The sequence below is a fragment of the Cherax quadricarinatus genome, chromosome 8 (genome assembly GCF_038502225.1).
Source record: "Cherax quadricarinatus isolate ZL_2023a chromosome 8, ASM3850222v1, whole genome shotgun sequence".
NCBI lineage: Eukaryota > Metazoa > Arthropoda > Malacostraca > Decapoda > Parastacidae > Cherax > Cherax quadricarinatus.
This window is the reverse complement of record NC_091299.1, coordinates 5,399,183-5,419,145: the sequence shown is the minus strand read 5'-3', so window position 1 is coordinate 5,419,145 and position 19,963 is coordinate 5,399,183. Positions and strand designations below refer to the sequence as shown.

At 40.5% G+C, this 19,963-nt stretch overlaps 1 protein-coding gene across 2 annotated transcripts in view; it reads left to right on the top strand.

The window, feature by feature from the left end:
- The window catches only part of LOC138852395 (insulin-like growth factor 1 receptor), a 448,761-nt gene that overhangs the window by 351,506 nt on the left and 77,292 nt on the right, over window positions 1-19,963 (top strand). For both annotated transcript variants that reach the window (XM_070082796.1, XM_070082795.1), the window contains one exon: window positions 14,710-14,876. In XM_070082796.1, coding sequence (XP_069938897.1) covers window positions 14,710-14,876 — 167 coding nt within the window. The remainder of the gene's footprint in view (window positions 1-14,709; window positions 14,877-19,963) is intronic.

The window sequence follows — 19,963 nt, the reverse complement described above, 5'->3', positions numbered from 1 at the left end:
AATAAATAAACATAAATGTGAGATGTGAGCAGACGACTTCCACAAGTGACGCCATAATAACAATAGTCACCGAGTCTCATTAAATGTCGTATATTACGTTAATATACACATTTTCATTAATCCATCCATGATATTTTTTTCAAAATTATATAATAAACACGATGCATAACATATAAATAAGATAAATACACCCCACAGTAGAATAAATAAACATAAATGTGAGATGTGAGCAGACGACTTCCACAAGTGACGCCATAATAACAATACTCACCGAGTCTCATTAAATGTCGTATATTACGGTAATATACACATTTTCATTAATCCATCCATGATATTTTTTTCAAAATTATATAATAAACACGATGCATAACATATAAATAAGATAAATACACCCCACAGTAGAATAAATAAACATAAATGTGAGATGTGAGCAGACGACTTCCACAAGTGACGCCATAATAACAATAGTCACCGAGTCTCATTAAATGTCATATATTACGGTAATATACACATTTTCATTAATCCATCCATGATATTTTTTTCAAAATTATATAATAAACACGATACATAACATAAAAAGATGATAAATACACCCCACAATAGAATAAATAAACATAAATATAAGATGTGGGAGCCTGGTTTGTTTACATAACTCTGCGCCTGTTACCTCTCATGTACTCATTCTTTCTCTCTCTCATTTATTCGTTTTATCTCATTTACTTACTCCTGACCCTACATTAAGACTACAAATATTTTAAGGTAAGTAATGAGTGAACTGTATATACATTTTATCGCTCTGGGATGCTTAAATATCATAGAATAGTATGTGTGGGTGGGGTGGCCTGGTGAGGTAGCCTGGCTATTACAATACTAATCTAGTGATACCAGTGAATAGCAGAATACAGTGTTGTAGTAGCAACTAACCAGTATTATAATGGCACTTAGTGGAGTGGAGTGACTTTCATTGGTTTTTTCTTGAAATACCAGACGTATACTGTGAATTTCATATAACCTGTAGTTACCAGCAGTCGCAATATACACAACGAGAAGCAATTATTACTACAGAAAAAGCGTCCTTCCTCCAAAATTTCCACCAGTCAACTATAGTGATAATATAGCATTTATTGTGGTGGAGACAAAAAAAAAAAAAATAGAAAAGCTAGATACAGCGATTGATAAACAAGGGTTGAGGCTCGACCGTTCGTCATTGTAGGAGCTGCCAGAAATCACCGGCTCTTCAACACGCAAGTTATACTTTTGTATCAATCAAATCACATATTACTCGGGTAGATAATTTCAAGTAGATCCTTCATGTGTTAGCCCAAATCACCGACTAGTATGTTTTAAATAAGTGACCCACTGATCAGATCAGATCGACTGGTCCGAACCCTCGACTGGTCCGAACCCTTGATGGTCCGAACCCTTGACTGGTTTCAAACGGATTCGTTGGACATTAAAGCAGACTGTAAACGGATGGGGTTGTAGGCGCCCTTATCAAACACAAACAATAAATATAAATCAGGAACGTACACGGTAAGCTGTCCAATATACAAGTACAGTTAGAAATAGAAATACAAATAGCTAGAGCTTCATTTAAGGAGGTTATTAATAGAGTATTCAAGAGGTTGCTAGTAGAATTACAGTAAATCAACAATTCAAATCATTATGAAGCTCTGTATAGTCTGCAGTCAATCAAACAAACGAGCTTCCACATGGATAAATTGTCATTTTTGTGGAAATTGGTGTCACGCCCCTTGTGCAGATATCCAAGAATTAGCTACAAGCAGTATTAAAACAGGAAAGTGATTTTGGGTATGCCCAAATGAGGAAAATCTGTGGACTAAAATCACAAGGGTATTAAAAGAGGATAACATCAAAGCTGCTTTCATAGACAACCTGGAAGCTTTCTACAACAGATGGGAACATAAAAAGTCTGGGCTGAATGGTACTGCCCTTGATACTGGCCATGTAGTCAGAAACTGTAAGGCTGGAGGTGATGTCCTGGTAGTCAGTAAATGTGGGGCTGATAGTACTGTCCTGGGAGACAGTAATGGTGAAGCTGGAGGTGCTGTCCTGGGAGACTGTAATGAATCTGGAGGTGCAGTAATGGTGAAGCTGGAGATTTTGTCCAGGTAGTCGGGAATTATACGCAGGAAGGAATACATATAAATGACCTCATAGGGGACAGGAGCCGTAGTGGGGAAACAAGTGTAGTCAAAGATAAGATAAAACCAATATTGCAAACTAGAAATACCACAGGAAATAGCAAACAAGAGGACTCCACTAGCAATAGTGAGGATATATTACCAAAAACAACTGGTGGGAGCTCCATTGTTGGTGCTAGGGAGGATAGGAATAAGACAGGGAAACATGCACCAACAGGGAATACAGTCACAGAAACCCAAGGCAAATGGAAACCAAGCCTGTGCACATACTATGCACTTGGTATCTGCAGACATGGGAAATCTGGAAAAACAGACGGGACATGCAACTATGACCACCCTAGAAAATGCCATGCCCATATGACAACAGGAAAATGCAAACTCCCTTCCTGTGAGCTTTTTCACACTGAAATGTGTACCTCTTCAGTACAGGAAAGACTGTGCTATAACTTAAATTGCCAGGCACACCATCTAAAGGGGACAAAAAGATACAAAACATCCAGGCCATGGGAAAACCTGGGTAGCCACAGCCACTCAAGAGGGGGAGGTTTTTTAGTGCCAGGAAGGAAAAAAAACTGGCAGGAAATGGCAGAAATCATACACCAAATCCAGTCATTCCTGGAGTGGAACCACAGTCGATAGCCTCCACTCCAAACCAACAGATACAGATACTAATGCTGGAAAAAAAATCCACCCCCAGTACCAACAATACCACCAATCCGATGACATTCTTCTTTGCAAATATAAAAAGTCTAAAGCCAGCAACAAACAACAAAATACCTTTCATCCGTGGACTGCTTGCAGAGGCAAAGGCAATGTTCACGGCTTTCACTGAGACCCACATAAAGGATCACTTGGACAACAAAATATGGATCCCAGGTTACAACCTATACAGATGTGACAGAGTGAACAGGCAAAAGGGGGGGGTTGGCCTGTACATTGCAGAGTCACTTGTTTGCACAGAACTGCTAAATGCCTCAAATGATGTAGTGGAAGTTTTAGCAGTAAAGGTCGAGAACCAAAACCTAGTCATTGTGGTAGTCTACAAGCCTCCGGATGCAACATCCCAGCAATTCCAGGAACAGCTGTTAAAAATTGACCACTGTCTGGAAAATCTTCCAGCTCCTGCACCCAACATCTTGCTCCTGGGGGATTTCAACTTAAGGCACCTAAAATGGAGGAATATAGCAAATAATATTGTTGCAGTAATAACACCAGGAGGCAGCTCTGATGAAAACTCACACTCACACGAGCTTTTAAATCTCTGCACAAAATTCAATTTAAACCAGCAAATAATAGAGCCTACTAGACTGGAGAATACACTAGACCTCATCTTCACTAACAATGATGATCTGATAAGAAATGTCACCATATCAAAAACAATATACTCAGATCACAACATAATTGAGGTTCAGACATGTATGCGTGGAGCCCCAGACCGACATAATGAGACTAGTCACGAGGGAGCATTCACCAAATTCAACTTCAATAACAAAAACATAAAGTGGGACCAAGTAAACCAAGTCCTAACCGATATAAGCTGGGAAGATATACTAAGCAACACAGACCCCAACTTATGCCTAGAACAGATTAACTTGGTGGCACTCGATGTATGCACAAGGCTTATTCCTCTAAGAAAAAGGAGGAGTAGATGTAAAATAGAAAGAGACAGGCGCTCCCTTTACAGGCGATGGAAAAGAATAACAGAGCGGCTAAAAGAGGTCAATATATCTGAAATGCGTAGGGAGACACTGGTCAGAGAAATAGCAAGCATCAAACTTAAGCTAAAGGAATCTTATAGGAGTCAGGAATCGCGGGAAGAACTAAAAGCGATAAATGAAATCGAAAGAAACCCCCAAGTATTTCTTCTCCTATGCCAAATCAAAGTTGAGAACAACGTCCAGTATTGGGCCCCTACTTAAACAAGATGGGTCCTACACAGATGACAGCAAGGAAATGAGTGAGCTACTCAAGTCCCAATATGACTCGGATTTTAGCAAGCCGCTAACCAGACTGAGAGTCGCAGATCAAAATGAATTTTTTATGAGAGAGCCACAAAATTTGGTTAACACAAGCCTATCTGATGTTATACTGATGCCAAATGACTTCGAACAGGCGATAAATGACATGCCCATGCACTCTGCCCCAGGGCCAGGCTCATGAAACTCCGTGTTCATCAAGAATTGCAAGAAGCCCTTATCACGAGCCTTTTCCATCCTATGGAGAGGGAGCATGGACACGGGGGTCGTCCCACAGTTACTAAAAACAACAGACATAGCCCCACTCCACAAAGGGGGCAGTAAAGCAACAGCAAAGAACTACAGACCGATAGCACTAACATCCCATATCATAAAAATCTTTGAAAGGGTCCTAAGAAGCAAGATCACCACCCATCTAGAAACCAATCAGTTACACAACCCAGGGCAACATGGGTTTAGAACAGGTCGCTCCTGTCTGTCTCAACTATTGGATCACTACGACAAGGTCCTATATGCACTAGAAGATAAAAAGAATGCAGATGTAATATATAGACTTTGCAAAAGCCTTCGACAAGTGTGACCATGGCGTAATAGCGCACAAAATGCGCGCTAAAGGAATAACAGGAAAAGTCGGTCGATGGATCTATAATTTCCTCACTAACAGAACACAGAGAGTAGTCGTCAACAGAGTAAAGTCCGAGGCAGCTACGGTGAAAAGCTCTGTTCCACAAGGCACAGTACTCGCTCCCATCTTGTTCCTCATCCTCATATCCGACATAGACAAGGATGTCAGCCACAGCACCGTGTCTTCCTTTGCAGATGACACCCGAATCTGCATGACAGTGTCTTCCATTGCAGACACTGCAAGGCTCCAGGCGGACATCAACTGAATCTTTCAGTGGGCTGCAGAAAACAATATGAAGTTCAACGATGAGAAATTTCAATTACTCAGATATGGTAAACACGAGGAAATTAAATCTTCATCAGTGTACAAAACAAATTCTGGCCACAAAATAGAGCAAAACACCAACGTCAAAGACCTGGGAGTGATCATGTCGGAGGATCTCACCTTCAAGGACCATAACATTGTATCAATCGCATCTGCTAGAAAAATGACAGGATGGATAATGAGAACCTTCAAAACTAGGGAGGCCAAGCCCATGATGACACTCTTCAGGTCACTTGTTCTATCTAGGCTGGAATATTGCTGCACACTAACAGCACCTTTCAAGGCAGGTGAAATTGCTGACCTAGAAAATGTACAGAGAACCTTCACGGCGCGCATAACGGAGATAAAACACCTCAATTACTGGGAGCGCTTGAGGTTCCTAAAACTGTATTCCCTGGAATGCAGGCGGGAGAGATGCATGATTATAGACACCTGGAAAATCCTAGATGGACTAGTACCGAACTTGCACACGAAAATCACTCACTACGAAAGCAAAAGACTTGGCAGACGATGCAACATCCCCCCAATGAAAAGCAGGGGTGTCACTAGCACGTTAAGAGACCATACAATAAGTGTCAGGGGCCCGAGACTGTTCAACTGTCTCCCAGCATACATAAGGGGGATTACCAACAGACCCCTGGCAGTCTTCAAGCTGGCACTGGACAAGCACCTAAAGTCGGTTCCTGGCCAGCCGGGCTGTGGCTCGTACGTTGGTTTGCGTGCAGCCAGCAGCAACAGCCTGGTTGATCAGGCTCTGATCCACCAGGAGGCCTGGTCACAGACCAGGCCGCGGGGGCTTTGACCCCCGGAACTCTCTCCAGGTAAACTCCAGGTAATCCCAATAACTGGATCAGACTTGGTAAAAAAAAAATCCCCTAAAACTGACTGGGAGGCATGAGGGAGCCAAACGTGTCCTCGGGAAAATTGTCATGATCAAATATTTCGTCTACTCTGAGCCCTGTTTCAAATTACTTCCTGTCCTGAAACCAACAAAAGAATAAAATCTATTTCAGTATCTTTGGTATCAAATGATACCAAGAAACAGCTATTTTAACACTTTCAGGGTTGGAACCCATTCTGAGAATTACTCATAGGGTTGAAGAATTAAAAAAAAAAAAACTTTATATATTATATTTTTATTATCACACTGGCCGATTCCCACCAAGGCAGGGTGGCCTGAAAAAGAAAAACTTTCACCATCATTCACTCCATCACTGTCTTGCCAGAAGGGTGCTTTACACTACGGTTTTTAAACTGCAACATTAACACCCCTCCTTCAGAGTGCAGGCACTGTACTTCCCATCTCCAGGGCTCAAGTCCGGCCTGCCGGTTTCCCTGAACCCCTTCATAAATGTTACTTTGCTCACACTCCAACAGCACGTCAAGTATTGAAAACCATTTGTCTCTATTCACTCCTATCAAACACGCTCACGCATGCCTGCTGGAAGTCCAAGCCCCTCGCACACAAAACCTCCTTTACCCCCTCCCTCCAACCTTTCCTAGGCTGACCCCTACCCCGCCTTCCTTCCACTACAGACTGATACACTCTTGAAGTTATTCTGTTTCGCTCCATTCTCTCCACATGTCCGAACCACCTCAGCAACCCTTCCTCAGCCCTCTGGACAACAGTTTTGGTAATCCCACACCTCCTCCTAACTTCCAAACTATGAATTCTCTGCATTATATTCACACCACACATTGCTCTCATACATGACATCTCCACTGCCTCCAGCCTTCTCCTCGCTGCAACATTCATCACCCATGCTTCACACCCATATAAGAGCGTTGGTAAAACTATACTCTCATACATTCCCCTCTTTGCCTCCAAGGACATAGTTCTTTGTCTCCACAGACTCCTAAGTGCACCACTCACCCTTTTCCCCTCATCAATTCTATGATTCACCTCATCTTTCATAGACCCATCCACTGACATGTCCACTCCCAAATATTTGAATACATTCACCTCCTCCATACTCTCTCCCTCCAGTCTGATATCCAATCTTTCATCACCTAATCTTTTTGTTATCCTCATAACCTTACTCTTTCCAGTATTCACTTTCAATTTTCTTCTTTTGCACACCCTACCAAATTCATCCACCAATCTCTGCAACTTCTCTTCAGAATCTCCCAAGAGCACAGTGTCATCAGCAAAGAGCAACTGTGACAACTCCCACTTTGTGTGATTCTTTATCTTTTAACTCCACGCCTCTTGCCAAGACCCTCGCATTTACTTCTCTTACAACCCCATCTATAAATATATTAAACAACCACGGTGACATCACACATCCTTATCTAAGGCCTACTTTTACTGGGAAATAAGTTCCCTCTTTCCTACATACTCTAACTTGAGCCTCACTATCCTCGTAAAAACTCTTCACTGCTTTCAGTAACCTACCTCCTACACCATACACCTGCAACATCTGCCACATTGCCCCCCTATCCACCCTGTCATATGCCTTTTCCAAATCCATAAATGCCACAAAGACCTCTTTAGCCTTATCTAAATACTGTTCACTTATGTGTTTCACTGTAAACACCTGGTCCACAAACCCTCTACCTTTCCTAAAGCCTCCTTGTTCATCTGCTATCCTATTCTCTGTCTTACTCTTAATTCTTTCAATAATAACTCTACCATACACTTTGCCAGGTATACTCAACAGACTACTTCTTTCTTTCAACACACCGGCCGTATCCCACCGAGGCGGGGTGGCCCAAAAGTAAAAACGAAAGTTTCTCCTTTTACATTTAGTAATATATACAGGAGAAGAGGTTACTAGCCCCTTGCTCCCGGCATTTTAGTTGCCTCCTACAACACGCATGGCTTACGGAGGAAGAATTCTGTTCCACTTCCCCATGGAGGTAAGAGAAAATAAAGAACAAGAACTAGTAAGAAAATATTAGAAAACCCAGAGGGGTGTGTATATACATGCTTGTACATGTATGTGTAGTGTGACCTAAGTGTAAGTAGAAGTAGCAAAACATACCTGAAATCTTGCATGTTTATGAGACAGAAAAATGGACACCAGCAATCCTACCATCATGTAAAACAATTACAGGCTTCCGTTTTACACTCACTTGGCAGGACGGTAGTACCTCCCTGGGTGGTTGCTGTTTACCAACCTACTACCTTAACTCAACAGACTTATCTCCCTATAATTTTTGCACTCTCTTTTATCCCCTTTGCCTTTATACAAAGGAACTATGCATGCTCTCTGCCAATCCCTAGGTACCTTACCCTCTTCCATACATTTATTAAATAATTGCACCAACCACTCCAAAACTATATCCCCACCTGCTTTTAACATTTCTATCTTTATCCCATCAATCCCGGCTGCCTTACCCCCTTTCATTTTACCTACTGCCTCACGAACTTCCCCCACACTCACAACTGGCTCTTCCTCACTCCTACAAGATGTTGTTCCTCCTTGCCCAATACACGAAATCACAGCTTCCCTATCTTCATCAACATTTAACAATTCCTCAAAATATTCCCTCCATCTTCCCAATACCTCTAACTCTCCATTTAATAACTCTCCTCTCCTATTTTTAACTGACAAATCCATTTGTTCTCTAGGCTTTCTTAACTTGTTAATCTCACTCCAAAACTTTTTCTTATTTTCAACAAAATTTGTTGATAACATCTCACCCACTCTCTCATTTGCTCTCTTTTTATATTGCTTCACCACTCTCTTAACCTCTCTCTCTTTCTCCATATACTCTTCCCTCCTTGCATCACTTCTACTTTTGTAAAAACTTCTCATATGCTAACTTTTTCTCCCTTACTACTCTCTTCACATCATCATTCCACCAATCGCTCCTCTTCCCTCCGGCACCCACTTTCCTGTAACCACAAACTTCTGCTGAACACTCTAACACTACATTTTTAAACCTACCCCATACCTCTTCGACCCCATTGCCTATGCTCTCATTAGCCCATCTATCCTCCAATGGCTGTTTATATCTTACCCTAACTGCCTCCTCTTTTAGTTTATAAACCTTCACCTCTCTCTTCCCTGATGCTTCTATTCTCCTTGTATCCCATCTACCTTTTACTCAGTGTAGCTACAACTAGAAAATGATCTGATATATCTGTGGCCCCTCTATAAACATGTACATCCTGAAGTCTACTCAACAGTCTTTTATCTACCAATACATAATCCAACAAACTACTGTCATTTTGCCCTACATCATATCTTGTATACTTATTTATCCTCTTTTTCTTAAAATATGTATTACCTATAACTAAACCCCTTTCTATACAAAGTTCAATCAAAGGGCTCCCATTATCATTTACACCTGGCACCCCAAACTTACCTACCACACCCTCTCTAAAAGTTTCTCCTACTTTAGCATTCAGGTTCCCTACCACAATTACTCTCTCACTTAGTTCAAAGGCTCCTATACATTCACTTAACATCTCCCAAAATCTCTCTCTCTCCTCTGCATTCCTCTCTTCTCAATTTCCAAGGGTAATGAAACCGAAAGTATGAAATTTGATGGAAAACCTATGGAATTATGCTCTTGCAAAGTTAGTGATCTCTGCTATATTTACGCATCAGCGATTTTTGCCCACTTTGGCCAATTCCATTGTTCTGGTCAACCAAACTCGTAACTATTTCACTTGTATTACATCTGTTCTTTTGATTGAGTACGAGAAACCACCCATTTACCTGTTTCAACTTCCCAATAAAGTGATCGGAAATTGGTAATTTAGCAAATTTAACACAAAAAAATTGTCAGTTTTAAAATAGGGTCTAGAATAAACAGTGTATATTTTCCTGGCACTAAAAAGCATTTCCTGTTTTTATTAGTTATGTTCCCAGGCCTCTTCTATACATGTATTATGCTTGCTATCCTTTTTGAATTTTTCATGTCTCCCTCAACATTCACGTTTTCCACTTTCAAGGGCTTCGAACATTCATGAATTCCCAGCTACCCAATCATATTTAAAATACGTCATTACATATGTTAGAAATTTTGGCGGTGGCAGAGTTTGTTTGGAGATACGACAAGATATTCCTTCAATATGACACTAATATCAACTCTACGGCTTATTTATCTATCACAATTCATCTAATATGACATAATAAACAATATTAATAGCATAGAAACAACATATACTCTAGAATGAATAAAATACGTCATTGTTATGTTGGTATGTCCCTTATTACTTTGATAGTAAGGTTCTCACTACATGTTCTAGTGTGGGATAGCTTTTTACTTAATGGCCTTATCTGTCTAGGGGTAATACTTACATCATGACTGATCACCCTCAGTGTCTCTGATCCTTTCACCAGCCCTCTTCACAGGTTATTTAAACTACTACTATAAAAATATAACTGTATTCTAAATAGATATGTACAGAATATACAATTACAGCATTCACATATTCAAAACATAAGTCGACACACTCCTTAGCTGTTATCCCACATGGTGCATCTCAGCGACTTTGCCTTTGTCTCTTCATGACTAATCTCTGGGCTAACCAGTGTTTTGACACACTTTAGTCACCCTGGGTATGGTGGCCACAACTTAAGTTATAAAAACTCACCCCTGGAGCACACATAATGCCCAAAAGAAATAGAAGAAGGACCCAGAGGTCCTACCAGCTTGGAGTCCACCAACAGAGAGAGAGAGAAAGAGGGAGGGAGGAGCCTAGCTAAGCTCCTCCCACACCAACAAAAGACTGTTGCCAAGCACAATTCTCCATTTACCACACTTCTACCACACCTTAATTTTACTTTTACAGAAAGAATTACAACTTTATAAATTACTTATTTAAATTGTGTGTTTGTGTGTCTATAGTATAACCTATTATAATGAGAAAAATAGGCTTGACCCAGCTGCCTCTCAGTCATAAGGGTGATCTGCCCTTATGACATTTAGAGCTAAGTCCCCATCAATTCAATATAATTAGGTATTCCAGAGTAACTGTTACTTATAAATACATGTTGGGTCCTATAGCCCCATAAGTCATTAAGTATGTCGTGAGTATTGCTGTGTTGTTGTTGGGTGTATAAGGGCCACTGAGAGCATAAGCCATACATAGTAGTGGTGGAGGTGCCAGCAGAGGCGGTAGAGATGGCAGTGTTGTCAGTTGCCCTGTATAACTCCAACAACATTGGAGGAGTTAGGTTTGTGCTGTCCTTTTTCTGTCGATTAATAGCTTTACTTACTTGCTACACTGTTAATGCTACACGTTATCACTGGCTGGCGCTGTATCCTTTATCGACTCGTGCTGCTTTAATATTGTTCATATCGTAGAATCACTGAATCACTAAGGAAAGCACGTTCTCCCCTCTCTCCCTCCTCCACTTTGGTACTCTGCTAAAAGTTCTTCCTTGAATTCTATAGTTTTTTTCACCTTCTTTACCAAAGGGCTGGCACTGGTACAGTATTTTATGATGTTTTCATGTGTATTATGATTGTTCATCGTTCAATCTTGGAGATTAGTGTTTCCTTATTAGACCACATGTGGACCAACACCATATTCCCTTTAAAATTAGGCATAATCACAGATAACACCACAGACCACTACCCTACCTTTTTCATAACCAATCGAGGTAAATTACCCCAAGACCCTTGTAAAGTTACCTTCAGACTTCATAATGAGACGGCTATTAATAACTTCACAACAGCAATGACAAACATCGACTGGCAAACCGAGCTAGAAATCTACACAGATACTGATGAATGTATTAATAATTTTCTAAAAAAGACCCAACACCTCTATGACATGCATTGCCCTAAAAATCTAAACAGATCACAGCTAAGAGACTGAATGGTCCCTGGCTAACACCCAGCATCCTCAGATCCATAAATATAAAGCTTCTATATGAATAACAGTACAGAATGGGCCAAATAACCAGAGACCAAACAAAACATTACTCGTCAATCCTAACCAGCCTGATAAGGAGGATAAAAAAATTGTATTATGAGAACAGATTACTTGTAAGGTGATATGAAAAAGGCCTGGAAAACCCTATCTGAAATTCTAGGAACTAAAAAGTTATCAGGAAACAGAACAATCAAACTAACAAAACCAGATGAACCCCTACTCCCACTGACTGAAACAGCAAACAGACTCGATGTTTTCTTCTCCACCATAGGAAAAAAAACTTGGCGAGCAAAATCCCTAGCTCAGACACCCCACCTAATGACTACCTCACTGGCACCTACCTGAACACACTATTCCTAGCTCCGACCAACCCAACAGAAGTCTCACTTATTATCAACACACTAAAGAACAAGGTAGGAGATTTGTATAACTTACCACCTTTTATATACCAAAAAGCTTCTCAAGTGCTGTCACCAATTGTTGCAACACTCTTTTACAAATCCATCAAATCCTCTCCCTTTCCCTCAATTCTCAAAATAGCGAGGGTCACCTCGAAACATAAAGGAGGAGATCAAACAGACCTGAATAACTATAGGCCAATATCTAACCTACCCCTTCTTTAAAACCTTTGAAAAATTAATTCATAGGCAGATCTATTCCTACCTCATCTCCCACAACATACTCAACCCCTGTCAGTTTGGGTTCAGTCCAGATAAAAACACAAATGATGCTATTGTACACATGCTAGAACTAATATACACTGCACTCAAGAAAAAAGAAGTCCCATTGGGAATCTTCATTGATATACTTAAATCTTTTGATACAGTTGACATTAACGCCCCTCCTTCAGAGTGCAGGCACTGTACTTCTCATCTCCAGGGCTCAAGTCCGGCCTGCCGGTTTCCCTGAATCCCTTCATAAATGTTACTTTGCTCACACTCCAACAGCACATCAAGTATTGAAAACCATTTGTCTCCATTCACTCCTTTCAAACATGCTCACGCATGCCCGCTGGAAGTCCAAGCCCCTCGCACACAAAACCTCCTTTACCCCGTCCCTCCAGCCTTTCCTAGGCCGACCCCTACCCCGCCTTCCTTCCACTACAGACTGATGCACTCTTGAAGTCATTCTGTTTTGCTCCATTCTCTCTACGTGTCCGAACCACCTCAACAACCCTTCCTCAGCCCTCTGGACAACAGTTTTGGTAATCCCGCACCTCCTCCTAACTTCCAAACTACGAATTCTCTGCATTATATTCACACCACACATTGCCCTCAGACATGACATCTCCACTGCCTCCAGCCTTCTCCTCGCTGCAACATTCATCACCCATGCTTCACACCCATATAAGAGCCTCTTTACCTCAAAGGACAAAGTTCTTTGTCTCCACAGACTCCTAAGTGCACCACTCACCCTTTTTTTTTTTTTTATTATCACACCGGCCGATTCCCACCAAGGCAGGGTGGCCCGAAAAAGAAAAACTTTCACCATCATTCACTCCATCACTGTCTTGCCAGAAGGGTGCTTTACACTACAGTTTTTAAACTGCAACATTAACACCCCTCCTTCAGAGTGCAGGCACTGTACTTCCCATCTCCAGGACTTGAGTCCTGGAGATGGGAAGTACTCACCCTTTTACCCTCATCAATTCTATGATTCATCTCATCTTTCATAGATCCATCCGCTGACATGTCCACTCCAAATATCTGAATACACTCACCTCCTCCATACTCTCTCCCTCCAATCTGATATCCAATCTTTCATCACCTAATCTTTCTGTTATCCTCATAACCTTACTCTTTCCTGTATTCACTTTTAATTTTTTTCTTTTACATACCCTACCAAATTCATCCACCAACCTCTGCAACTTCTCTTCAGAATCTCCCAAGAGCACAGTGTCATCGATGTCTTTGCTGATGACAGAAACATTATACTAGGCACAAAAATCTCTGACATTCCCCATGTCCAGCTAAATCTCTTCAAAAGTTCTTTGTACATAAAAGGGCCCAAAATCTGGAAAACACTGCCAAAAATCTCCAGAACCACTGACTTGGCGAGCATTTTCAAAACTACCATTAAAAAACACTTATCTTCAAAACCTGTCCCAGCCCCACCTAAATATGTAAAAATTATACATGCATTTGCTCAATGTCACAAACATAGGTAAAACGTTATAATCAACATATACTTCCTCTCAATATCTGTAATCCTCTCAAATGTTAATAATTCCATTGTGTCCGCTTTAGGTTAATAATCAAACCCGTAATCTCTAGCTGTTAAACTTATTAGTCATATAGCATGAACTTGTAGAATATTTGATTCTCTTGTATTCATTGTACACTCCTAAATTTATGCTTTATTGTTATAGTCTTATTAATCCTAAGTTAGTCTTAAGTTCGGCCAAAGTGCTCTGCATATAAAGGGGCTTTTAGCATGTACACACAAATGTCATTCTCCTTTGTACAAACATTGTAATATTCTGAAATTATCAATATCATTATGCCCTAATTTACCATTCACAGCTTATCTGAGAAAGCTGAACTCAAAATGTAAGTGACTTTGACATTAATAACGTAGATTTACATATGAGATGGTGAAGGGTTTAAGAGTGACTGCATAAAGTTGCTGGTTATATAAATGCACTATTTCTTAGCTCTAAATTATCTTACTTAACTAGATATCTTGTCAAGGTATAATTATCCCAACATCAAATAGTACAAACTAATATGTATTATTTGCACATATAATCTGTTTTACTCTTTCTTTGCTCCTTTTTCCCAGTCTGTGAAGCAAAATGTACTAAAGGTTGTACCCCCAATGGAGAGTGTTGCCATAATGAATGTGCTGGAGGTTGTAAATTGCCTAAAGATTCTTCGAGTTGCTATGCTTGTCATCACTTCAATTCCAGAGGCATGTGCATTGAAACCTGCTTCAGTGATGATTATGAGGTCAGTAACTTTCAATATCAGTACAAAATAATCAGAGTTAAGACTTGAAATACAGTACAATCCTGCATTGTTCATTAGAATCTTAATATATTTTCTATCTTAAGAAAGGCATGTGTGAAAGATGTCAACAAATCTTGGAAGTAAACAAATGGAGGCAGTAGATCTCCAAACTGGCTCGTTTATGTAACTACAATAGAGCAACATAAATCCAAAATTTTGTATTTAAGAAAAATCAGAAAATTAGAGAGTTTTGGTATTTTAAAAATATGGTCGTCTAGTTCAGTGATTGTCTGATACTGTAGAAGGTATGTCCTCTGGTAGCAGAGCTGTGGATCAGAGTGCTATTTCAAGGTGTTTTGTCCTTAACCCTTTCACTGTCGGGGCCCCCTTAAATTAATCCTTAAACTGTCCAAACGTAGATCTACGTCTTTCACTGACAGCGCTCTAAATATTTTTATTTTTTTTTTTTAAATAAAGAGGGCAATATTCTATGCATAATAAGATAAAAATTAGGGTCAGTACTTACTGAGATGTAAGGTCATTAAGTTGGCACTGAATGCTCAGGTGATGGCAACAAGGAGTGCTGCTGCTTGCAGAAATGTTAAAAATATCTTCTTTTTTTTTTTTTCAGTTATAATTTTTGTATGTAATTTATATATTATGATAATTATGTTTTGTAGTAGATCTTTTGATTTCATAGCTAATTGTTGTTGAAATAAATGTTTGGTATGGAATTAGTAATTATAATGTCAAAAACACACATGTTCACACTGATAAATGAATTTGTACACCTACCTCAATCATATACTATTGTCTACAAATATATACAAGGTATTTACAGGTCCCAGTTATGTTTCTAGAACTCCAGAGTTGTATGATATTCCATAAAGCTTGGATTCATACCGAGTGCCACCTCACATTGCTGACATATGTATTGTATGTCCTTCCGCTGTTGGGGTCATCTTTTGGTGTTAGCACATGCAACACACCTTTTCTGAGAATACTTCTATTTTGGGGTAAATGGTATCTGTATTAGGTAGTGATAGTATTTGCTCTAGCACTTTCCTCTGTGGTTGTGGCTGGTGGACAGGTCGCTGTTGAGGGGCAGGTACAGGGGTGGTATTATACTTTTTTTACTCTGTTTTAAGACACTGAGGGTGAATTCTGCATGACAAAGTCATTTTCCAGTCTTTATTTTGTACATGTTAAAGGCATTGAGCATTGCAATGTCTATAAGGTGGAAAAACACTTTCATGTACCAATTGTGACTTCTACACACAATCAACGAACCCTATTTGCACGTCACACTTGTTGACTAGTCGCATATTGTTCGCATAGTTGATAGCAGCTGGCTTTACAATAAGTTCATTGGTATCCCTGTTCACTCTGTACCATCTCATTTCTGTGGATGGTTCACAGCAACGTCACATCCCATTTGTCATGCCACGTCAGTGCCATGATGTCATTGGCATGAAACTATTGCACTACATAGAGTATACCTGGAGAGACTTTCGGGGGTCAGTGCCCCTGCTGCTCGGTCTGCGACCAGGCCTCATGGTGGATCAGGGCCTGATCAACCTGCTGTTACTGTAGGCCACACACAACCCAACGTATGAACCAGAGCCTGGCTGGTCAGGCTCTGGTGCCTGTCCATTGCCTTCTTGAAGACAGCCAGGGGTCTGTTGGTAATCCCCCTTATCTAGTGAACCTTGGCATGTGGTTTCTATTTCTTTTCACTGTTCCACATATATCACTATTGTTCACACAGAGGAAATCAGCAAGTATAGGGCTTGTATACCAGTTGTCTGTGAACAATGTATGACCCTTGCCAAGGTATGGCTCCATCATCATGTGAGCAGCGTCACCGGAATGAACAACATCTTCCTGGTATCATTGAGTGTATTTTTCCCTGTGTAGATAATGACATCCAACACAACACTGGTCTCATTCACACACAAGAGTTTTATACCAAAGTGATTACGTTTGCTTGGTATACGTATATTATTGGAACGAGTCATCTCTTGAACAGAATCAGGGACTCATTGACAACAGTGTTCTTAAATGGATAAAAGTAGGCACTGAATTTTTGCTTCAGATACATAAACACTTCCCGGATTTTGTATAGTAGGTCATTTCTGTTGGGTATATTCCTGTCTGAGAAGGGCAACATTCATAGCAATAGAGTGAATCTGTTGCAGGGGAGGGGGTCATGGAAGACTGGAGTACTGAGGAAATGGTCTGTGGACCAGTACTATGCTGTATTGTGCTTATACGTATGAGGCATAAGCATGACAGTGCCAAGGAATATATACATTTTGGCCACAGTTGTATGTTTCCATTTGCACAGCCTTGACGATTCTGCAACCTCTGTGTTGTCCATTATATAGTGGTAGTAATTGTTCATCTGGGTGACAATCGAGTTCATTATAGGCTTGTCAAAGTATAGTTGGAAATAGCCTAATTCTGTAGACTGATTCGTACACTCAAACCCTTCACTCAAATTTCTCCTTGCCAACCTTAACAGGACGCACGACCGTAACACAAGACACAGATCACTTTTTGATGTACCCTGTGTCCCCATCACACTATGTAAGAACTCTATGCACATAAAGGGCCCCAAAATCTGGAATTCATTACCAGTAAATACTAAAGTAACAAGGTCTGAACATCAAGACTCTTCTCAAAAACTATCTACTCACCCTAAACTAAATATATTCAATACTCAGTACTTAAATTTGCCAAAAGATCTCCCAGCTACCTAAATCTTAACACTTCAAAATTTAGATACCCAAAGTTCATACATAACTTAATACTGCATTGTAGTATAAATCTTTCTTTCTTTTTCAACACACCAGCCGTATCCCACCGAGGCGGGGTGGCCCAAAAGGAAAAACGAAAGTTTCTCCTTTTACATTTAGTAATATATACAGGAGAAGAGGTTACTAGCCCCTTGCTCCCGGCATTTTAGTCGCCTCTTACAACACGCATGGCTTACAGAGGAAGAATTCTGTTCCACTTCCCCATGGAGATAAGAGGAAATAAACAAGAATAAGAACTAGAAAGAAAATAGAAGAAAACCCAGAGGGGTGTGTATATATGTGCTTGTACATGTATGTGTAGTGTGACCTAAGTGTAAGTAGAAGTAGCAAGACGTACCTGAAATCTTGCATGTTCATGAGACAGAAAAAAGGACACCAGCAATCCTACCATCATGTAAAACAATTACAGGCTTTCGTTTTACACTCACTTGGCAGGACGGTAGTACCTCCCTGGGCGGTTGCTGTCTACCAACCTACTACCTATATGTAGTATAAATACCTGCACAAAATTATACTGCCTTACACCATATTGTATCATTCTCATACTGTAATCTACTTAAACCAATGCTCAATATTATATTCCTATAACTTAAATATTTACTATTGATATACACAGCCTACAAAATACTTTCAGATTGTCCCAATGTAATATCCCCAGATTGTAACTTGAGTAAACTTACTGTCTGCTTTAAATATAAACAGATGTACAACTTAAACTATGATCAATTTCTCTAGTATTAAGTAGTCTAAGCCATTAATATAGTCTGCCCATAATGCCATGGCATGATAGTGGCTCTCTTTGCAATGCAACTCATTATTGTAATTACAGAATCTCAGTGTGAATTTGCAAGTACAGTGGACCCCCGCATAACGATATTAATCCGTTCCTGAGAGCTCATTGTTATGCGAAATTATCGTTATGCGAATGAATTTTCCCCATAAGAAATAATGGAAATCAAATTAATCCGTGCAAGACACCCCAAAGTATGAAAAAAAAAATTTTACCACATGAAATATTAATTTTAATACACACAAACTGAAAAAGACATGCACAGTTACATGACACTTACCTTTATTGAAGATCTGGTGATGATTGATGGGATGGGAGGAGGAGAGAGTCTTAGTGTTTAGAAGGGGAATCCCCTTCCATTAAGACTTGAGGTGTCAAGTCCTTTTCCGGGGTTACTTCCCTTCTTCTTTTAATGCCACTAGGACAAGCTTCAGAGTCACTGGACTTCTGTCGCACAACATATCTGTCCATAGAGGCCTGTACATCCCGTTCCTTTATGACTTTCCTAAAGTGGTTCACAACGTTGTCAGTGTAATAGTCACCAGCACGGCTTGCAATAGCTGTGTTAGGGTGATTGTCATCAAAAAAGGTTTGCACTTTAAGCCACGTTGCACACATTTCGTTAATCTTTGAAGTAGGCAACTTCTTCAATTTCTCTCTCCCCTCCTCCAAAGCAGTTTCCTCAGGTGTGGCCTCATGCTGATGAAGATGATCTAGCAGCTCATCAGTGGTTAGTTCTTTATTGTCCTCCTCCACCAACTCTCCACATCATCCCCACTAACCTCCAACCCCAAGGACTTTCCCAATGCCACAATGGATTCCTCAACTGGCATAGGATTCCCAGGGTTAGCCTCAAACCTTTCAAAATCCCTTTGGTCTACACATTCTGGCCACAGTTTCTTCCAAGCAGAGTTCAAGGTCCTCTTAGTCACTCCCTCCCAAGCCTTACCTATAAGGTTTACACAATTGAGGATATTAACCCTTTGAGGGTTTTCGTCGTACTAGTATGTCTTACGCGTAGGGGTTTTTGATGTACTAGTACGCATAAATTCTAGCGGCCTCAAATCTCACAGGAAAAGGCTGATAAACCTAGATGTGAGAGAATGGGTCTGTGTGGTGGGTGTGCGCAGTAGGAAAAAAATCTGGGACCCAGTGGTGCATTGTGGGAATGCCATCATAGTACACAATTTCCACCGTGCCCTGTGGTAAGAAGTTCCTCACTCCTCGGCGAATTGGGACACTTTTGTTCCCCAGTGACAGTTCTAATACAGATGGAAGTGACAGTGAAGATGAGTTTCAAGGTTCTGGTGAGGTTTTGACCGAAACTAATGACCATAATATGGGTAATAGTGAGGAAAACCCAGACAACCCACAGCCTTCCACCTCTGGTGCTGGGCCGTCGTTCAGTTGTACCAGAATCAAAGAGGAAACTCCTATTTCCCAAAATCCCAGACTCAGATGTGAGCATTGGTGATGAT